Source organism: Micrasema longulum, unplaced genomic scaffold (assembly GCF_059751315.1).
Source record: "Micrasema longulum isolate JH-2025_06_02 unplaced genomic scaffold, ASM5975131v1 h1tg001338l, whole genome shotgun sequence".
Classification (NCBI taxonomy): Eukaryota; Metazoa; Arthropoda; class Insecta; order Trichoptera; family Brachycentridae; genus Micrasema; species Micrasema longulum.
The window spans coordinates 168,926-183,717 of NW_028278524.1; the positions used below are offsets into that span (position 1 = coordinate 168,926).

Consider the following 14,792-nt stretch of genomic DNA (forward strand, 5'->3'; position numbering starts at 1 on the left):
ATGGTGTTACCAGTAAAATGTATTTTTAAAAAAGCACTCTATTTTGTTGTAATTGTCTTTGGAAATTGTCTACGACCTTTATTGACGTTTTTGCTTTATTGTTTTTTGGTTAGGACAGCTTTGTGTTTGACGTTTTGTCTAGTTTTGGGATGATGTTTTGGATTAGATTCAGTATCTGATAGAGTATAATTTAATTTAACTAACCGTAGAGATGTGCGTTGTACTTGTTGTGTAGTTTCCTATAGGTAAAAGTCAAAATTTAAATTACAATGGCTAGCACCTCACGAATAGCAGTTTCCCAAATTCTACGCAACAAGGACGATGTTGGTGAAGATCAGACAGATGAAGAGCCCAAAAAGAAGTCCAGGGAAGACTGGCGAAAAGCCAAAGAACTCGAAGAGGCCCGAAAAGCTGGTACTGCTCCCGCTGCTGTCGATGAAGAAGGTAATAATCAATTTTTTTATCAATCTTATGATCAATCAACAATATTTTGAATACATACAAGTATTTTACTAGTTCCACATTTAACAGTCGAAGGATTTTATATAAAGGTCTAGACATTTTCGGGATTTGAAAAATAATCGCTTTACAAGCTGTATCATTGAATATGAATAAATTATCGTATGCATTTACATTTTTGAATTTGGAAATTAATAACCCTTGCTGATTTTGTATAAATAGATTTTATTTTATAATAAACATGTTGCGAAAGCGACGAAAGCGGTCCCTGGTTATTCTAAATTTATTTAACATATTACAACATATTACAAGTCTTCAAGCTTCTCTAAAATGTTCTTCATATCTGTTGTGCTATATTAATATTAACAGCTCCCAAGGGAGTTGAATCCACTCTTTGTCTACAAAAATTTGGACAAACTCAAAATATTGTTGCTAAATTTATTTATTTAATTTAGAAAACCACAGTCATACATTATCAATAAATAAAACTCATTTAAATAAAACAAAGGCCAATCGAGTTTTCATAACCTACCTAAATGTTGTAAACATAAAATGTGCCGATTATTCTGATTGAAGGAAAAAAACAATAATACTAAACACACACTCTACGCCATCCAAATACATACATGCCTACTTACATTTGAATTAAATTCAATTATCACTTATCATCTTTTAGTTTTGTTATAAAATTGTCTAATTAAAAATGATGTACATTTTTTCTTAACCTTAAAATCAAAGTACCCCTCTGTAAAACTAGACTTGGACAGAGACACACACTCTTCTCTGCTCTCTTACTATACAATGTATTTACTAATAATCTGAGAGATATGAATAGTTTAACCGATCATACCTTTAAAAAATATGCTAAAAAATGGGTTGTGGAAAGATATGTCCTTGATTTCTTTAGCTAAATTGCTAGCAAAATATGTTACTTTTTAGTTTTTTGTACTCAAATATTTATATTGTATATTTTTATATATATGTATGCAAGTATGTGTGTGTATATATGTTTACATGTATGTTGTATATGAATATGTGTGTATGTGCATGTATGTATCGGTATGTATGTATAATTGTGTTCATAAATTCGTGCTGTCTTGTAAAACTAATTAAACAGGTATACTGAGCTCAGGCTATGCCTATGTGGATATTTTTTCTAACATTTTGTTTTATTATTCACATGTGCTGTAAACCTATGCAATTATAAGAGAAAAAAATTCAATAAAAAATTTTTTTTTTAAATAAAATGATTGCATATGCCTTGTTTCGTATTTTTTTAAAATTGTTTTATTTCATATTTTTAGGAAAGGACATAAATCCTCACATCCCGCAGTACATTTCATCTGCCCCGTGGTATTATGGAACAGCCGGACCTACACTAAAACATCAGAGGCCACAAGAGGAAAATGAAAAAAGTTTTTCTAGGCTGGATGAATTCTACAAGAAAGGGGTCGATACGGTAATTTTTGTTCATTTGACATTTATTATTTGGTTTACAAACAATGAAAAAGAATACACATAAATAATTATTTTTCTAAATAGACACTTCATATTTTTCATCAATTACATGTAAACACTAACTAAATACATATTTAAATAAAATGAGAAAATTAAATTATTAAATTGAATATGAATAATTGTAAAAATTGAAAAAAAATTGTACGAAATAATAATAAAATAAACATGAATAAAATACGTATTTAAATAAAATTAACAATAAAAATTATCAAAATAAAATTAATTAAAAAAAAACATTCATTAATATAAAACTAATAAAAACAATAAACAAATTAAAACAATAATCAAATAAACATATTTTATTGTTTATTTTCTTGTATACAACTAGAGGAAATTGAAATCAGTACTGCAGCTAGTAAAATGTACTAACCTACAAGCAAGTAATTTGAATTTCAAATAGGATTTTTTATACTTTAAAAAAATAATGTTTTTATTACATTTGGCTACCATTTTTGAGACCCCCTGTTCAATGAAGAAGTTCAGTGCCATGGGAAATTGTATATTAAAAAATGTTTACTTACGCCTGGTAAAAATTAGCATTTAATTGTACAGTGAAGTTTCTTGAAAATGTATGAAAAAAATATTCTAATAAAAATGAACTACTTTGAACAACGTCACTAGTTCTTCAGAATCAACTAATAATAGAGTGTTGTGATAGATTTCCGTTTGGTTAATAGGAAGTTAATTCATCAATCAGCAGAACTTACCAAAGAGAATGTGTGATGTCACACCCGGAGTAATTTCAAATTTACAAAACTTCAAAATCATAGGGCTGATAATACGATGCATAAATTATTTTTTTTTTGCTTAGTTTGATTGTCTATTGACTAATAAAAAGTATATAAAAACAACTTCCTCATTCCACACAAAGTTGAAATTACGTATTTTAATTTGTCTGTATATTTGTAGACAAGTACTGAATTTAATGTCACAATATTTTACTAAGGTTCATAGATGATAACCAAGGAGAACTTCTTTGAGAAAGTGATGTGGAAATCTAAGCATAGACCACTGAAATCAGCCGATGACAGATCATAAGCCGTCTATATGTCTAAACTGGCATGTTTTCTTTTTTAATTAAAAGGTTCTCCATATCTGTTGAAATATCTCATCATGATCGTCGAACTACGACGTATGTGATTTTCTTCAACTTTGCATTAGAGCAATAAATGTTTTTTTTTAATACCATATCATCACTTTATAAATACGAAAATATATACTTTGGTATTTGGGTTAGTTATATGTATATATTTTTTATCATATCTGGAATGCCTTTGTAAAACCTTTTCAATATCAAATATTTTAAAAAGTCAGTATCGCATTTTTCGCACATTTGTCATTGTTCTACTATCACGACGATCTATCAATATCAAAATATTTTACTAAAAATGTTTTTATTAATGATTTCTTTTAACCTCATCACAATCATCAATTTGTTTTGATTATAATGAAATTTGTTTTTATTTGATTTACAATATCATTTTTTGCACTCAACTTATCATTTTGAATATTTCAGTCAGCTTCTGTCTCCAAATACAGAAAAGGAGCGTGTGAAAATTGTGGAGCCATTACTCATAAGAAGAAGGATTGTTTGGAACGACCAAGAAAGGTATTAATTTACGCCCGGTGGGATATACAACTGTTTAAACCTTATTTTAAAGAAATGGAGTTTCTTTTTAAAATGCGCCTAATCACTAAACCATTCTTATCTGGTTTTGTCGAGTTTTTCTTCTTAATAATATTTTCCAAAGCATCAAAAATAAAATGATATATGTTCATTATTTTATACGTGTACAGTATTATGTCTGTACTCTTTTATTTAATTATTAATCAAAACTAATGTCTGAGCACCCGATGACAAACTATTATTGAATAGTTTTTCGGGACAAAATATGTTTTAATACTTTGTTTTCTTTATAACGTATTAATTTTGTAATAATGTGTATATTTTATTAAATGAAGACTATGAAAAAATAAATAAAAAAATCCCATATGTTAAAAAAAATACATCAAAATCTCAATCCACTTAATAAATATACACTTAAATACCCCGTGTAGTTATCCAACTATTGTTTATTTATATATTTTTTTAATACTGTATTTTGCAGACGATAAGACGCACCCCAAAATTTATCAATTTTTAGAAAAAAAAATGCTTTGGATGATAAGATGCACCCCAATTTTTGGATGAATTTTCAGAGTAAAAAAGTGCGTCTTATCGTCTGAAAAATATGGTAGTTTATTGCAATTTGGCCAAAAATATATTCGAAATGGGAAAAGCTTTTTCACTATCCACCTTTATTTTTTAAATTATATTTTAGGTTGGGGCTAAATTTAACAGTTCCAAAATAGCTCATGATGAGTTTGTCCAACCAAAATTAACTTTGAGTTTTGATGGGAAGAGAGATCGCTGGAATGGATATGACCCATCAGAACACAAGGCCATTATAGAAGAATTCCAGAAAATAGAGGAAGCCAAAAGAGAAATGAGAGCTAAGAAGTTGGAACAAGGTTTGTATTTATTTATATATATATATTTATTATTAAATAATAATTTCAAAAAAAATGTTATTCATTCAGACTCTTTCTAATGACACTCTACAGTACATTCACGGAGACTGGACCGTGATAAAGGATATTCTACGAGAAAATTACATTATGAATTTTATTTTGTGTGCAATAATAATTATGATTTTTATTAATAATTAATTCTTACAAATTTAAATACCACCAGAATAGATGGCTCATAGAAGGTTTATATTTTTACTGTACAGTGTTCAAATTTAAAAAAAAATAGTGTTAAAAATATTATTTAATTTAAATTGTTCTCAAGGTCTTCATATAAATTATTTTAATAGTTGTTCTTCTAATGTGCCTAAATTTGGATTCTTTTATTGTTTTTTTTAAAAATAAAAATCAACATATTTTTTCAGATCCTTCTGCAGTGGATGAAGAAGAAGATGCAGAGGAAGATGAGGACAAATATGTGGATGGAGTTGACATGCCCGGTACAAAGGTGAATTGTATTTCAAAATCATTGGTTTTAATAATCAATAAATAGCATTTATCAAAGTCGATACATAATAAATGGATATACATAGTTGGAAAACCCCTTTGAGAAAGGAATATGGAGTTCTAGGCATTTATAGGGCTTACAACATGTCATCGACTGTTAACTGAGAACTGTTTGATTGCTCAGTTTCATAGAAGGATAGCTAAAAAAAAAAATATGTTTTAAGTTATAATATTCATTATATTAAAAAAACATCCTTTTTCAATTCTATAAAGGTGTAATTCTTAAAAACTATTGATTTTCAAATGTTCGAGATAAATGTTTTCATATGGAAATAAATGAACTTAACAATTTCTCAGCTCCATAACTAATTAAAACGTTGTATAACACCTTTAATCCTAAAACTAGTAACCGTTGTGTACATATTTTACATAAATATATTCATATATAACACATAAAGTGATGTAAATAATTATTTGTTACAAATCAATTTAGGTTTGTCAAAATTTTGGTAAGCCCATTACTCAAAACAAGCTATTTCTAGTTATCTCTGTATGGAACTGAGCCATCGTGTTAACCACTGTCAAAAGACGAAAGGCCGCATACTTTGGCCATATATTCCGTGGAGAGTAATATGCCTTTCTACAGCTCATAATGGAAGAGAAGATAAAGGGCAGACAAGGTATGAGCGCAAAAGAACTTCGAGGCCAAACAACCTTTGGCAGTGGTTTGAAATACCAGATGCAGCAATGCTCATTAGAATGGTCCAGGATCTAGGGGAGCTTCGAGTGATGGTCGCTAACCTCCGATGGAAGCGACACAAGAAGAAAAAGTAATTTATGAAGTTTACGACATGTCATTGACTGGTTTAAATGATCATTTGACATGCTGTGTAACATTCACCATTCTGCCCATCCATATTTATTCAGTTTGTTTATTTATTTTATTTACCCCATATATCTCAATCAAAATCGTAGGTCACTCTCGTCTCCGTTGCACACAAACTAACACTCTGTGACTCTTGTGCTGACTACTCTGAATTGTTTCCAGGTTGACTCTAAACAACGTATTACCGTGCGGAACTTGCGTATCAGAGAAGACACCGCCAAATATCTACGGAATTTGGATCCTAATTCAGCGTACTATGATCCTAAGACACGATCTATGAGGGATAATCCGAACCCTAAAGATGCCGAGTAAGTGTTTTTTATTTACCTACATATGCATTATATATTTTGTGCTATGTTGTAGAATAGTGTTTTTTCTATGCTATTGCATTATAGACCATTGATTTACCATCAGGGAATTATTTTATATTTGAATGAAGGCAATTTACTCAGTCTTACACTTCAGGCGCTAGTCCTGGAACCATTAAATATCCAGGAGTTGAACCCGGGACCTCAACCATGGTAGACGAACGAGTCAAATGCTACACTTTGTATTTTCACTTGAGAGTAGACTCCAAGTTGAAAATATTTATCTTTAATGATGGTTATGAGACTGATGGCTAAGTTGCTGATTTATTTTTAATTTACATGTACATTACAGCACATCTGACAATAACAATGCATGAGTATTTTTGAAATAATTTTAAAAATGCATAATTTAACATTTAAAAGTAGTCTGTAAAAACCATAAAAACGAAAGATAACTAAAACACCGATGCATATGAAGAAAGCCGAAATTGAGATATATGTATACAATATTTTCCAAATTATAAGCTTTGTCGTATGAGCCGATACCCATGGATAGCGAACATAAATTTTGGCATTTACATCCAAACCCTCATGTACGACGTTCATAAAATCAACTGATTCATATCGCATAAAATTTGACTTTTTTTACAAATGAGGAAGTTCAGTGTCTCTTTATTTTATTATTTGTTAAAAGACTATTAAACTAAGCCAAAAAAAAAATATTTTTTTACTTAACGTATTATCAGCCCTATAATTTATTTAAAGTTTTGTATTTCTGAAATAACTCTGCGTGTGACGTCAAATGTTGTTCTCTGTTAGTTCTTCCCATTGGTTCATTTACGGTAAGCCAACCAGATATCCTTCCAACTCTCGCATTATTGGTTGGTTCATATGAACCAGTGATGTCAATAAAAGTAGTGCGTTTTTATTAAAATATTTTTTCGTACATTTTCAAGAAACTTTGCTTTACAATTTAATGCTCTAATTTTTACTGCGCGCAAGAAAACATTTTTTGTATCCAATTTTCCGTAGGGCTGAAGTTCCTCATTGTCATTTAGATTTTCATTGAAATCTGTTTTTTGATATTTATCCTACATACCCCTAATAGTTTTATGTAACCCCTTTGTCTTAGCCACATTAAATTAATTTATTGAAAATAAAAAATCTAATTGACTCTCCTGCAAAATTCAATTTATGGCTTTATGGCGCATCAATCATTTAGTCAAGTGCATTCCTTATCTGTCTGGATACGTAATTGAATACAATTTTTTTGAGAAATTTATATTTTGTGTTTATTTTCAGCAGCACAATTGATTTTTTAAATATTTTTTTTGATATTGTCTAATGAATATTATTTGTTTGTGTTTTAGAACGGATTACACTGGCGAGAACTTTGTACGTTTCTCTGGGGACACTCAGAAACATGCTGTGGCCCAACTGTTTGCCTGGGAAGCTCATGAGAAAGGGGTTGATGTTCATCTACTGGCGGAACCAACAAAGTTAGAGATACTGCAGAAGGAATACGACAAGAAGAAAGAACAATTCAAGAGTCAAGTAATATCTTTGTTTTTTAACTGAATTTAAAACTAATTTCTCAAAATATATTTAATAAATCTTATTGAAATATTTTGTTGCACATATCATATGAGGGAAGATGTTTCCTCGACAAGGCCAGGATCCTCAATGGATAACGGAAAGAGATAATTACGTTTACATGACTGTTTAATTTCACAGGTGAAGGAATCCGTCTTGGACAAGTATGGAGGAGCGGAGCATCTTCAAGCTCCCCCAAAGGCTCTCCTGATGGCACAAACAGAACAGTTTATGCAGTACAACCGGGATGGTACACTTATTCAAGGCCAGGAAAAACAAGTGGCTAGGTAAGCTTCGTTCATTTTATTATTTACAAATTAGTTACAATTTTACTACAGTGATAAGAAATACACATCCCCTTAAAAAATGTGTGTGAAAATCGAATTAAATTGGATCAAAAAATGCATATTTTTTATAGCTTTAAGTTTTTCAATAGATTGTACCAGTCTGACAATGTTGGTTATGACGAAACCCAGTAGCTGGTAAATTATTATTATGGATAACTTATATAGCGCCATTTTCGTAATATAATACATCAAGGGCGCTTTACATAGTGATTATATAGTTAAATAAATTTAATCGAAGCTTTTAAATTAGTAATTTAATTAAAACAATTTATTATTATATAAAAACTGGTCAAAGTTAGAAGTAGTTTATATGAATTTTAAAATGTGGATTTTGAGATTTTAAAGTTTTCCATGACATAATATAAAACATTTTCAAAGAATAATATGGTGTGAAATAGACCAGTAAATGATGAATTATTTAATTTATGTTTGTTTCCTCTTATATTCCTATTCATTTGAGATGTTTGCAGGAGTAAATATGAAGAAGATATTTTGATAAATAATCACACCTGTGTATGGGGATCTTTCTGGAAGGCGGGAAAATGGGGCTACAAGTGTTGCCATTCTTCCATTAAGGTAATAAATAATATTTTATCTTTGTCTCTGGTGGTACTATGAGTAAGCATGTGATTTTATGTGAATAAAACTAGTATTTATATGATTAAAATTAAACTAATTCTAGTAGAAAAAATAGAGAGAAATAAAACACTTTTAAAATCGGGCCGTATAGTGTTTTGTCACATGCCTACAAAGCGTGCAACGGGTTAAGCTTTTGAATACTTTTTTATTATTAAGTGTACCGCCCTTAATCAAGAAGCCCAATCAAAATGATAAATAATACTATTTTTTTTTATTTTTTTTTTATTCATTTATTAGTTTATACATACAATGTTACGAAAATGGCACAAAAAACACTGGCGAATTCTGCTAGTACTAGGAGTAGGCTCAGTATATGAAGGGTCGGCAAGCCAGAAATATTAATACGCCTAATGTTGCAATCGGTTTCTATATGGGCAAATGCCTGTTCTAAGAAACCGATTTGTTGCGGCAAATATGGTTTTCTAATATGTTTCCTATAAATGGCGGCCTCCGTGGTGTAGTGGTCAAGACGCTTGACTCACACACGGAAGGTTCTGGGTTCGATTCCCGGTGAGAACACAAAAATTAAAATGTGATTTTTCTCAAGCCTGGGTGCTCTGTGATGTAATTCACCACTTTAATTAGGCCTCCTGGCCTGTTGTGGTGCAAAAAAAAAAAAATGTAAATAAAAACAATATTGAAGAAATAAAAAAAAAACAGTTATAGCCCAAAAGAGAAGAAAAGAAAAAAAAAAAAAGTTTACATTAAATGTAAAAATACAATTAAATACATAAATATAAAGCATACATACTTCGTACATACATATACACATACATACATATATACACACATATACATACATATACATATATATACACACATTCATACACAATATATATGCACATGCGAAATACAATAAATTTATAAATGATTCAATGGGATAGCATAATATTTAGATTACTATCTTCAATAAATTCTCCGATTCCTTACTTCCAATGTCTGTCAACCAAATTTTTAAATTTCTTTTCAATACTGATGGTTTATTTATAATTACAACTTTAAACACCCAACAAGGTACACAAAACAAGATATAATTTTTAGTGATCTCTGAAGGAATCAAATCCGGCGCAAGGGTCATTACATTACAGGGGCGCCTTATTCAATCTCAAAATGTTATTTTCAATTATTGTTTATAACTTACTCCAAGTTAAGCAGTGAACCAAATACAGTAAAACCTCGTTAAGCAGTGAACCAAATACATTCCTCAATTTTACATTTTCCTGCTTTTTACGCTGAAATGTTCTGGTCTTATTTTTCTTCATACATTCTTTTACAAGTGTTGCCCCCAATTAATGTTTTTTACATTGTTCGGTTTTACCAAAATTGAATGGAAAAAAGCCAAAATTATGTCGTAAAAATGCTGCTGCGGTCCGCGCGTCACAACATGTGCCATGCGAATTAAAGATAAAAGCAGGCAAACAACCAATAAAAGATAAATTATTGTCTTAAACTAAATTCAAAGCAGATGTTTAAGTGTCTTTCTTTAGGGTTGGTTTTCATTTGAAAAAAAAGTCATATTAACATGTTACGAATTATGACACGCAATTGATAAATGTTTATGAACAATGAAGTCTTCATATCAATTAATTGCGGTCCATAAAATTTAAAAATATAACAACAGACATATTAAAAGTTATAAAAAATATAGTTTAAAAGGTTTTGAAAAAACATGCTGTTTTTAAATTAAATAAAAAAACAGATGACATAATATTGTTTAAGAAAATACGAAAAAAAAAAATTTTAAAATCAAATCAACGAAAACAAGTAAAAAATATTATCAATCCCCAATTATTACAGTTTTTACAATTTCCTGGAAGTTTATTTACGCTATTATAGTCTAGCAAATTATTTTTATATAATTCCATTTTTTTCTGTACATTTTCATTTTCTCACTTTAGTGTTTTCCTCAGTTTTATACTTTTTTTTCTTCCTACCTTAAAAAACGTACAAAGGGGGTTTTACTGTATTAAAATTTATTTCTATATTTCTTCTTTTGGAGCTTAGTATTATTTTTCTTCTAGTATGCCTATATGTTCCATTAAATTTGTAACCAGTTAATCCATGATATTTCAACTTTAGAACAGGAAATTGCAAATTAAAAATATATATACATATATATATGTACATGTATGTTCATTAATTTTCTCTTGTTTCTCTGAAATAACTATTAATGACAAAGCAATTTTGATTGTACAAATCTGTAGTTAGATGGCAGAAGGGAATATCTGTGATTTTTTTTTTGGTATTTTAGTTTTCAACAATTTAAGTAAATATTTCAGTAAATACACATAGAAGAAAAAAAAATACACCAATATTTAAAAAAAGGTAATTAATTATTATTAATTACGTGCATTTAAGTCTTATTTCAGCTTTCCTGAATATTTTAGAAAATTGCAGATGGTCTTTTCTGCCATTTGACTACTGAAATAATAGAGGGGATGTGGTCCCATGATAGTTCAAGTTCAAACCACAACTTGTTTCCTATTTTACTACTAATTGAAAATGACCCCTAAATTAAAATTCATACAAAAAAGAACAATATTAACACAAACACAAAAGTAAAAATAATATGTATAAATCTGCAGCCCATTAAAAAAATATATATCTAGGATTAGTGTTGTAATATACGTCCGTATACGGAAGGAATGGAGGCGTTTGGAAGGGGCATTTATCCAGCAGTGGAGAGAATAAGGCTGAAGAAGAAGAAGATACGTCTATGTAAACCTTATGACAGATTTTTATTGTGACTATCTTTTTTCAGTTATCTTATTGTGTCGGTGAAGCTGGAAAATCTGTTGTAATGGACGCAGATCAATCCTCAGCTCCGAGAAACTCATTTTTCAAACCCCCCTCTGAAGTTATCAGTGAAGAGAAAGTCAAAAGCGACTCCGGCAGCGAGGATAGTTCCTCTTCATCATCAAATGAAGAGGAAGGCAAAGATGTCAGGAGTAAGACAGAGAGGACCAGTAAAAAGAAAAAGAAAAGAAAGAATAAACACAAAAAAGAAAAGAAGAATAAAAAAGACAAAGAAAAAGATAAAATGGCAAAGGTAATTTTTGTTTTATTTTAAAATATAAATAGTTGTTTGGAAAAAAAAGCTTTTGTCAATTTTACACAAAAAAAATATGGTAATTTTACTCTGATTCATGTTAGTAACCCTAAAACTAGCTAGATTTTTATCTTTCATTCTTTAAAATCTTCTCTGCTCAATTGAGACGCCTATCTACCTTGACAAAAAGTGTATAGTGGTCAGAGCGTTTTCCTGCCATGCAAGAGGTCTTGGGTTCGATTCCCGACATGGTAGTCATGAAATATTTATTTAAAAAGGTGTTTTTACACTAGAATATTTCATAGTTCCTGGACTGGTACCTGAAGCGTAAGACTGATCATCCTACCTTCATGTAACAAAAATTATAAAGGAACTGCGATTGGTGTACCAATGCAATGTCCTATGCACCATTAGGAGCAGAAAGGGAATGAAGAATAAAAAATGTATATCTTTATCTCCCACAATATAAAATTAAGTATGTATGTACATAACTCGATAATAAGTTACTTTCTTTTCATATAAGTTGTTAATTTATTAACAATATTTTCAGTCTAACAAATTTTTGTAGACAATAACTGGATTCTATTTTGATTATCTTTTTATTTTTACTGTTTTATTTTGAATCGTGAAATAGGGCACACATAAACATATTCTTATGTGTGCTCTAATAATAACAATGTACATGTATTTAATTTATACGTTATTTAACTTCTGTCTATTGAAGTCTTATTCTTTTAAATCTTTATATAATCACTTTGTAAAGCGCCCTTGAGGTATTATATTACGAAAATGGCGCTATATAAGTTATCCATAATAATAAAATTTAATGTAGGCATTCACAGAGCTTATTAAATGCCTAGACTTCTATATTCCATTCTATAAAATGTTCTTCATCTCCGTTGTAATATAAAAATATTAATTTATAATTAAACCAATTAGCAATTTCATATCATCTTTAGACATATATCAATCTGGCATCATCTAATCAAAACCGGTCAATACATTAATTCATGAATACTTGTACTCCGTTTTAATAACTTTTACATAATATGATACATAATGTAAAAGTTATTAAAACGGAGAGTTAGTAAAGTAAAAGTGAAAGTTATTAAACTACCAGTGGTCAATACAGTAACAACTTTTTCAGGCCCTTAAAGCTGAAGAGAAGTCCCAACGAGCTGCAGAACAACTCCTGGCCATGGATGAAAGGAAACGTCCCTATAACAGCATGACAGAGGTGGCCAAACCGACCGATGAAGAGGTGGAAGCATATTACATGAAACGCAGGCGGGACGAAGATCCCATGAATCAATTTGTCTTGTAAAATAAAATATATTTACCTGTTATCTTTGTTTTATTCATTCATCATATGAGGCACAAAAAGCAGATCAGTTTTTGACAAAACCGTCTCTAAATCTTGCAAAAACAGTTTCAATTATACTACTTGACACTGCAAACTTAGCATTCTCCATTGAGTTGGTGAAGCATAATTAGAAATTTCACATTTCTTTTTTCAGAGTTTTTCGCAAATATGTATCTAACTCCTTCAATGGAGATTTCTAAGTTTGCTGCTAATACCCTCATATATTCAACACTTTTAACAGGTCCACTGCCAGCCTTAAATTTTTCAATTAAAAAAAGAATGTTTTGTTATCATATTGACTGAGATTAAATAATAAAACAAAAAAAAATATTTTGGAAAAACGTAAAAATGATAACACCATTAGCTGGCATATGGATTGAAAATTTCTTCTTCAACTCCACCAATGAGGAAGTTCAACCCTACGGTAAATTGGATATAAAAAATGTATTCTTACCCGCAGTAAAAATCAGAGCATTAAATTGTATGAAGTTTTTTAAAAATGTATGAAAAATATAATAAAAATGAACTACTTTGCATGACGTCACTAGTTATTCCGAATCAACCAATGTCAAGATAGTTGTGATAGGTTTCCGATTTACGGTAAGTTGATTGACGAACCAGCAGAACTAATAAAAAAAAAATGGAAAGAGAAATTGAGACGTCGCATGTGAATAAGTAGTTTAAAAAATACAAAACTTTAGAAAATCATAGCGCTGATAATACGATATATAATTTTTTTTTTTTTTTTAAATTTGGCTTAGTTTAATAATCTATTAACGAATAAAAACAAATAAACCAGTAAACTTCCGCGTTGGCGGAGCTGGCAATGAATCTGTTAAATGACAAACCGACTAACCTGTGTATTCACAATTTGATATATTCAACCATAGAATTAAGAATAGTCCAGATGGAGCGTAGAATCATATTTGAATACATCGGAATTGAATACTATGTCCAATAATCCCCCCCACTATGCTCCACCTTAGCCGCGCGCATTCATGATGTCGCTGCGTAATGTTGCAAATGTAAGGTAAAAAAAAGCAATCTGTTAATTTCTCTAAAATTTTATTGTGCACGCGGAAATTTTTATTGACATAACAGAGTAGATAAGTAAAGGGTCATTTAATAAGAGTAATTGAATTAATGAACTATAAACTTGAAATATAAAACAAATTTTATTTTACATTTGATGTTTTAAAGATAATTTTATTTATTTTATTTAACTTTTTGTACGTAATGTTATTTGTACATTGGCGGGCTTATTGCCAAATGGCAATTTCTTCCAACCAACCAATAAAACAAAAGTTTTATTTTTATAATTCAAGTTACAGAACATATTCAATAGAGAAAAAAAAGATTAAAAAGTGAAAAATATATAAAAATAGAAATAAACGTATTTGTTTATAAATTACCTTAAATCAAAACTATTACTCAATGGGGAAAAGGAAAAAAGCGGAAAGAGGAAAAAGGAAAGGAGGAGAGATTAAGGAAGAGAAAGGAGATGTTTCTTCAGACGTGATTTAAACAGAGATAATGTAGTAACATCTTTGATGGTGGATGGGAGATGATTCCACAGTCGAGCCGCATGGACACTATATGAGTTAGGGAAGAAAGA

At 29.8% G+C, this 14,792-nt stretch overlaps 1 protein-coding gene across 1 annotated transcript; it reads left to right on the forward strand.

Annotated features, from left to right (window-relative positions):
* Nucleotides 1-122: 122 nt before the first annotated feature.
* Slu7 (Pre-mRNA-splicing factor Slu7) lies at nucleotides 123-13,160 on the forward strand. Its single transcript, XM_088235141.1, has 11 exons — nucleotides 123-444; nucleotides 1,764-1,918; nucleotides 3,494-3,586; nucleotides 4,299-4,488; nucleotides 4,911-4,993; nucleotides 6,041-6,186; nucleotides 7,557-7,740; nucleotides 7,921-8,066; nucleotides 8,597-8,702; nucleotides 11,527-11,814; nucleotides 12,962-13,160. The coding sequence occupies exons 1-11, from the start codon at nucleotides 270-272 to the stop codon at nucleotides 13,136-13,138; spliced, it is 1,743 nt and encodes a 580-aa protein (XP_088091267.1). The 5' UTR covers nucleotides 123-269; the 3' UTR covers nucleotides 13,139-13,160.
* Nucleotides 13,161-14,792: the final 1,632 nt, after the last annotated feature.

Coding starts and splice junctions, on each gene's coding strand:
- Slu7 (XM_088235141.1), top strand. CDS start 270: ATGGCTAGCACCTCACGAATAGCAGTTTCCCAAATTCTACGCAACAAG. Junction 445..1,763: donor CGCTGCTGTCGATGAAGAAG/GTAATAATCAAT, acceptor TCATATTTTTAG/GAAAGGACATAAATCCTCAC. Junction 1,919..3,493: donor ACAAGAAAGGGGTCGATACG/GTAATTTTTGTT, acceptor TGAATATTTCAG/TCAGCTTCTGTCTCCAAATA.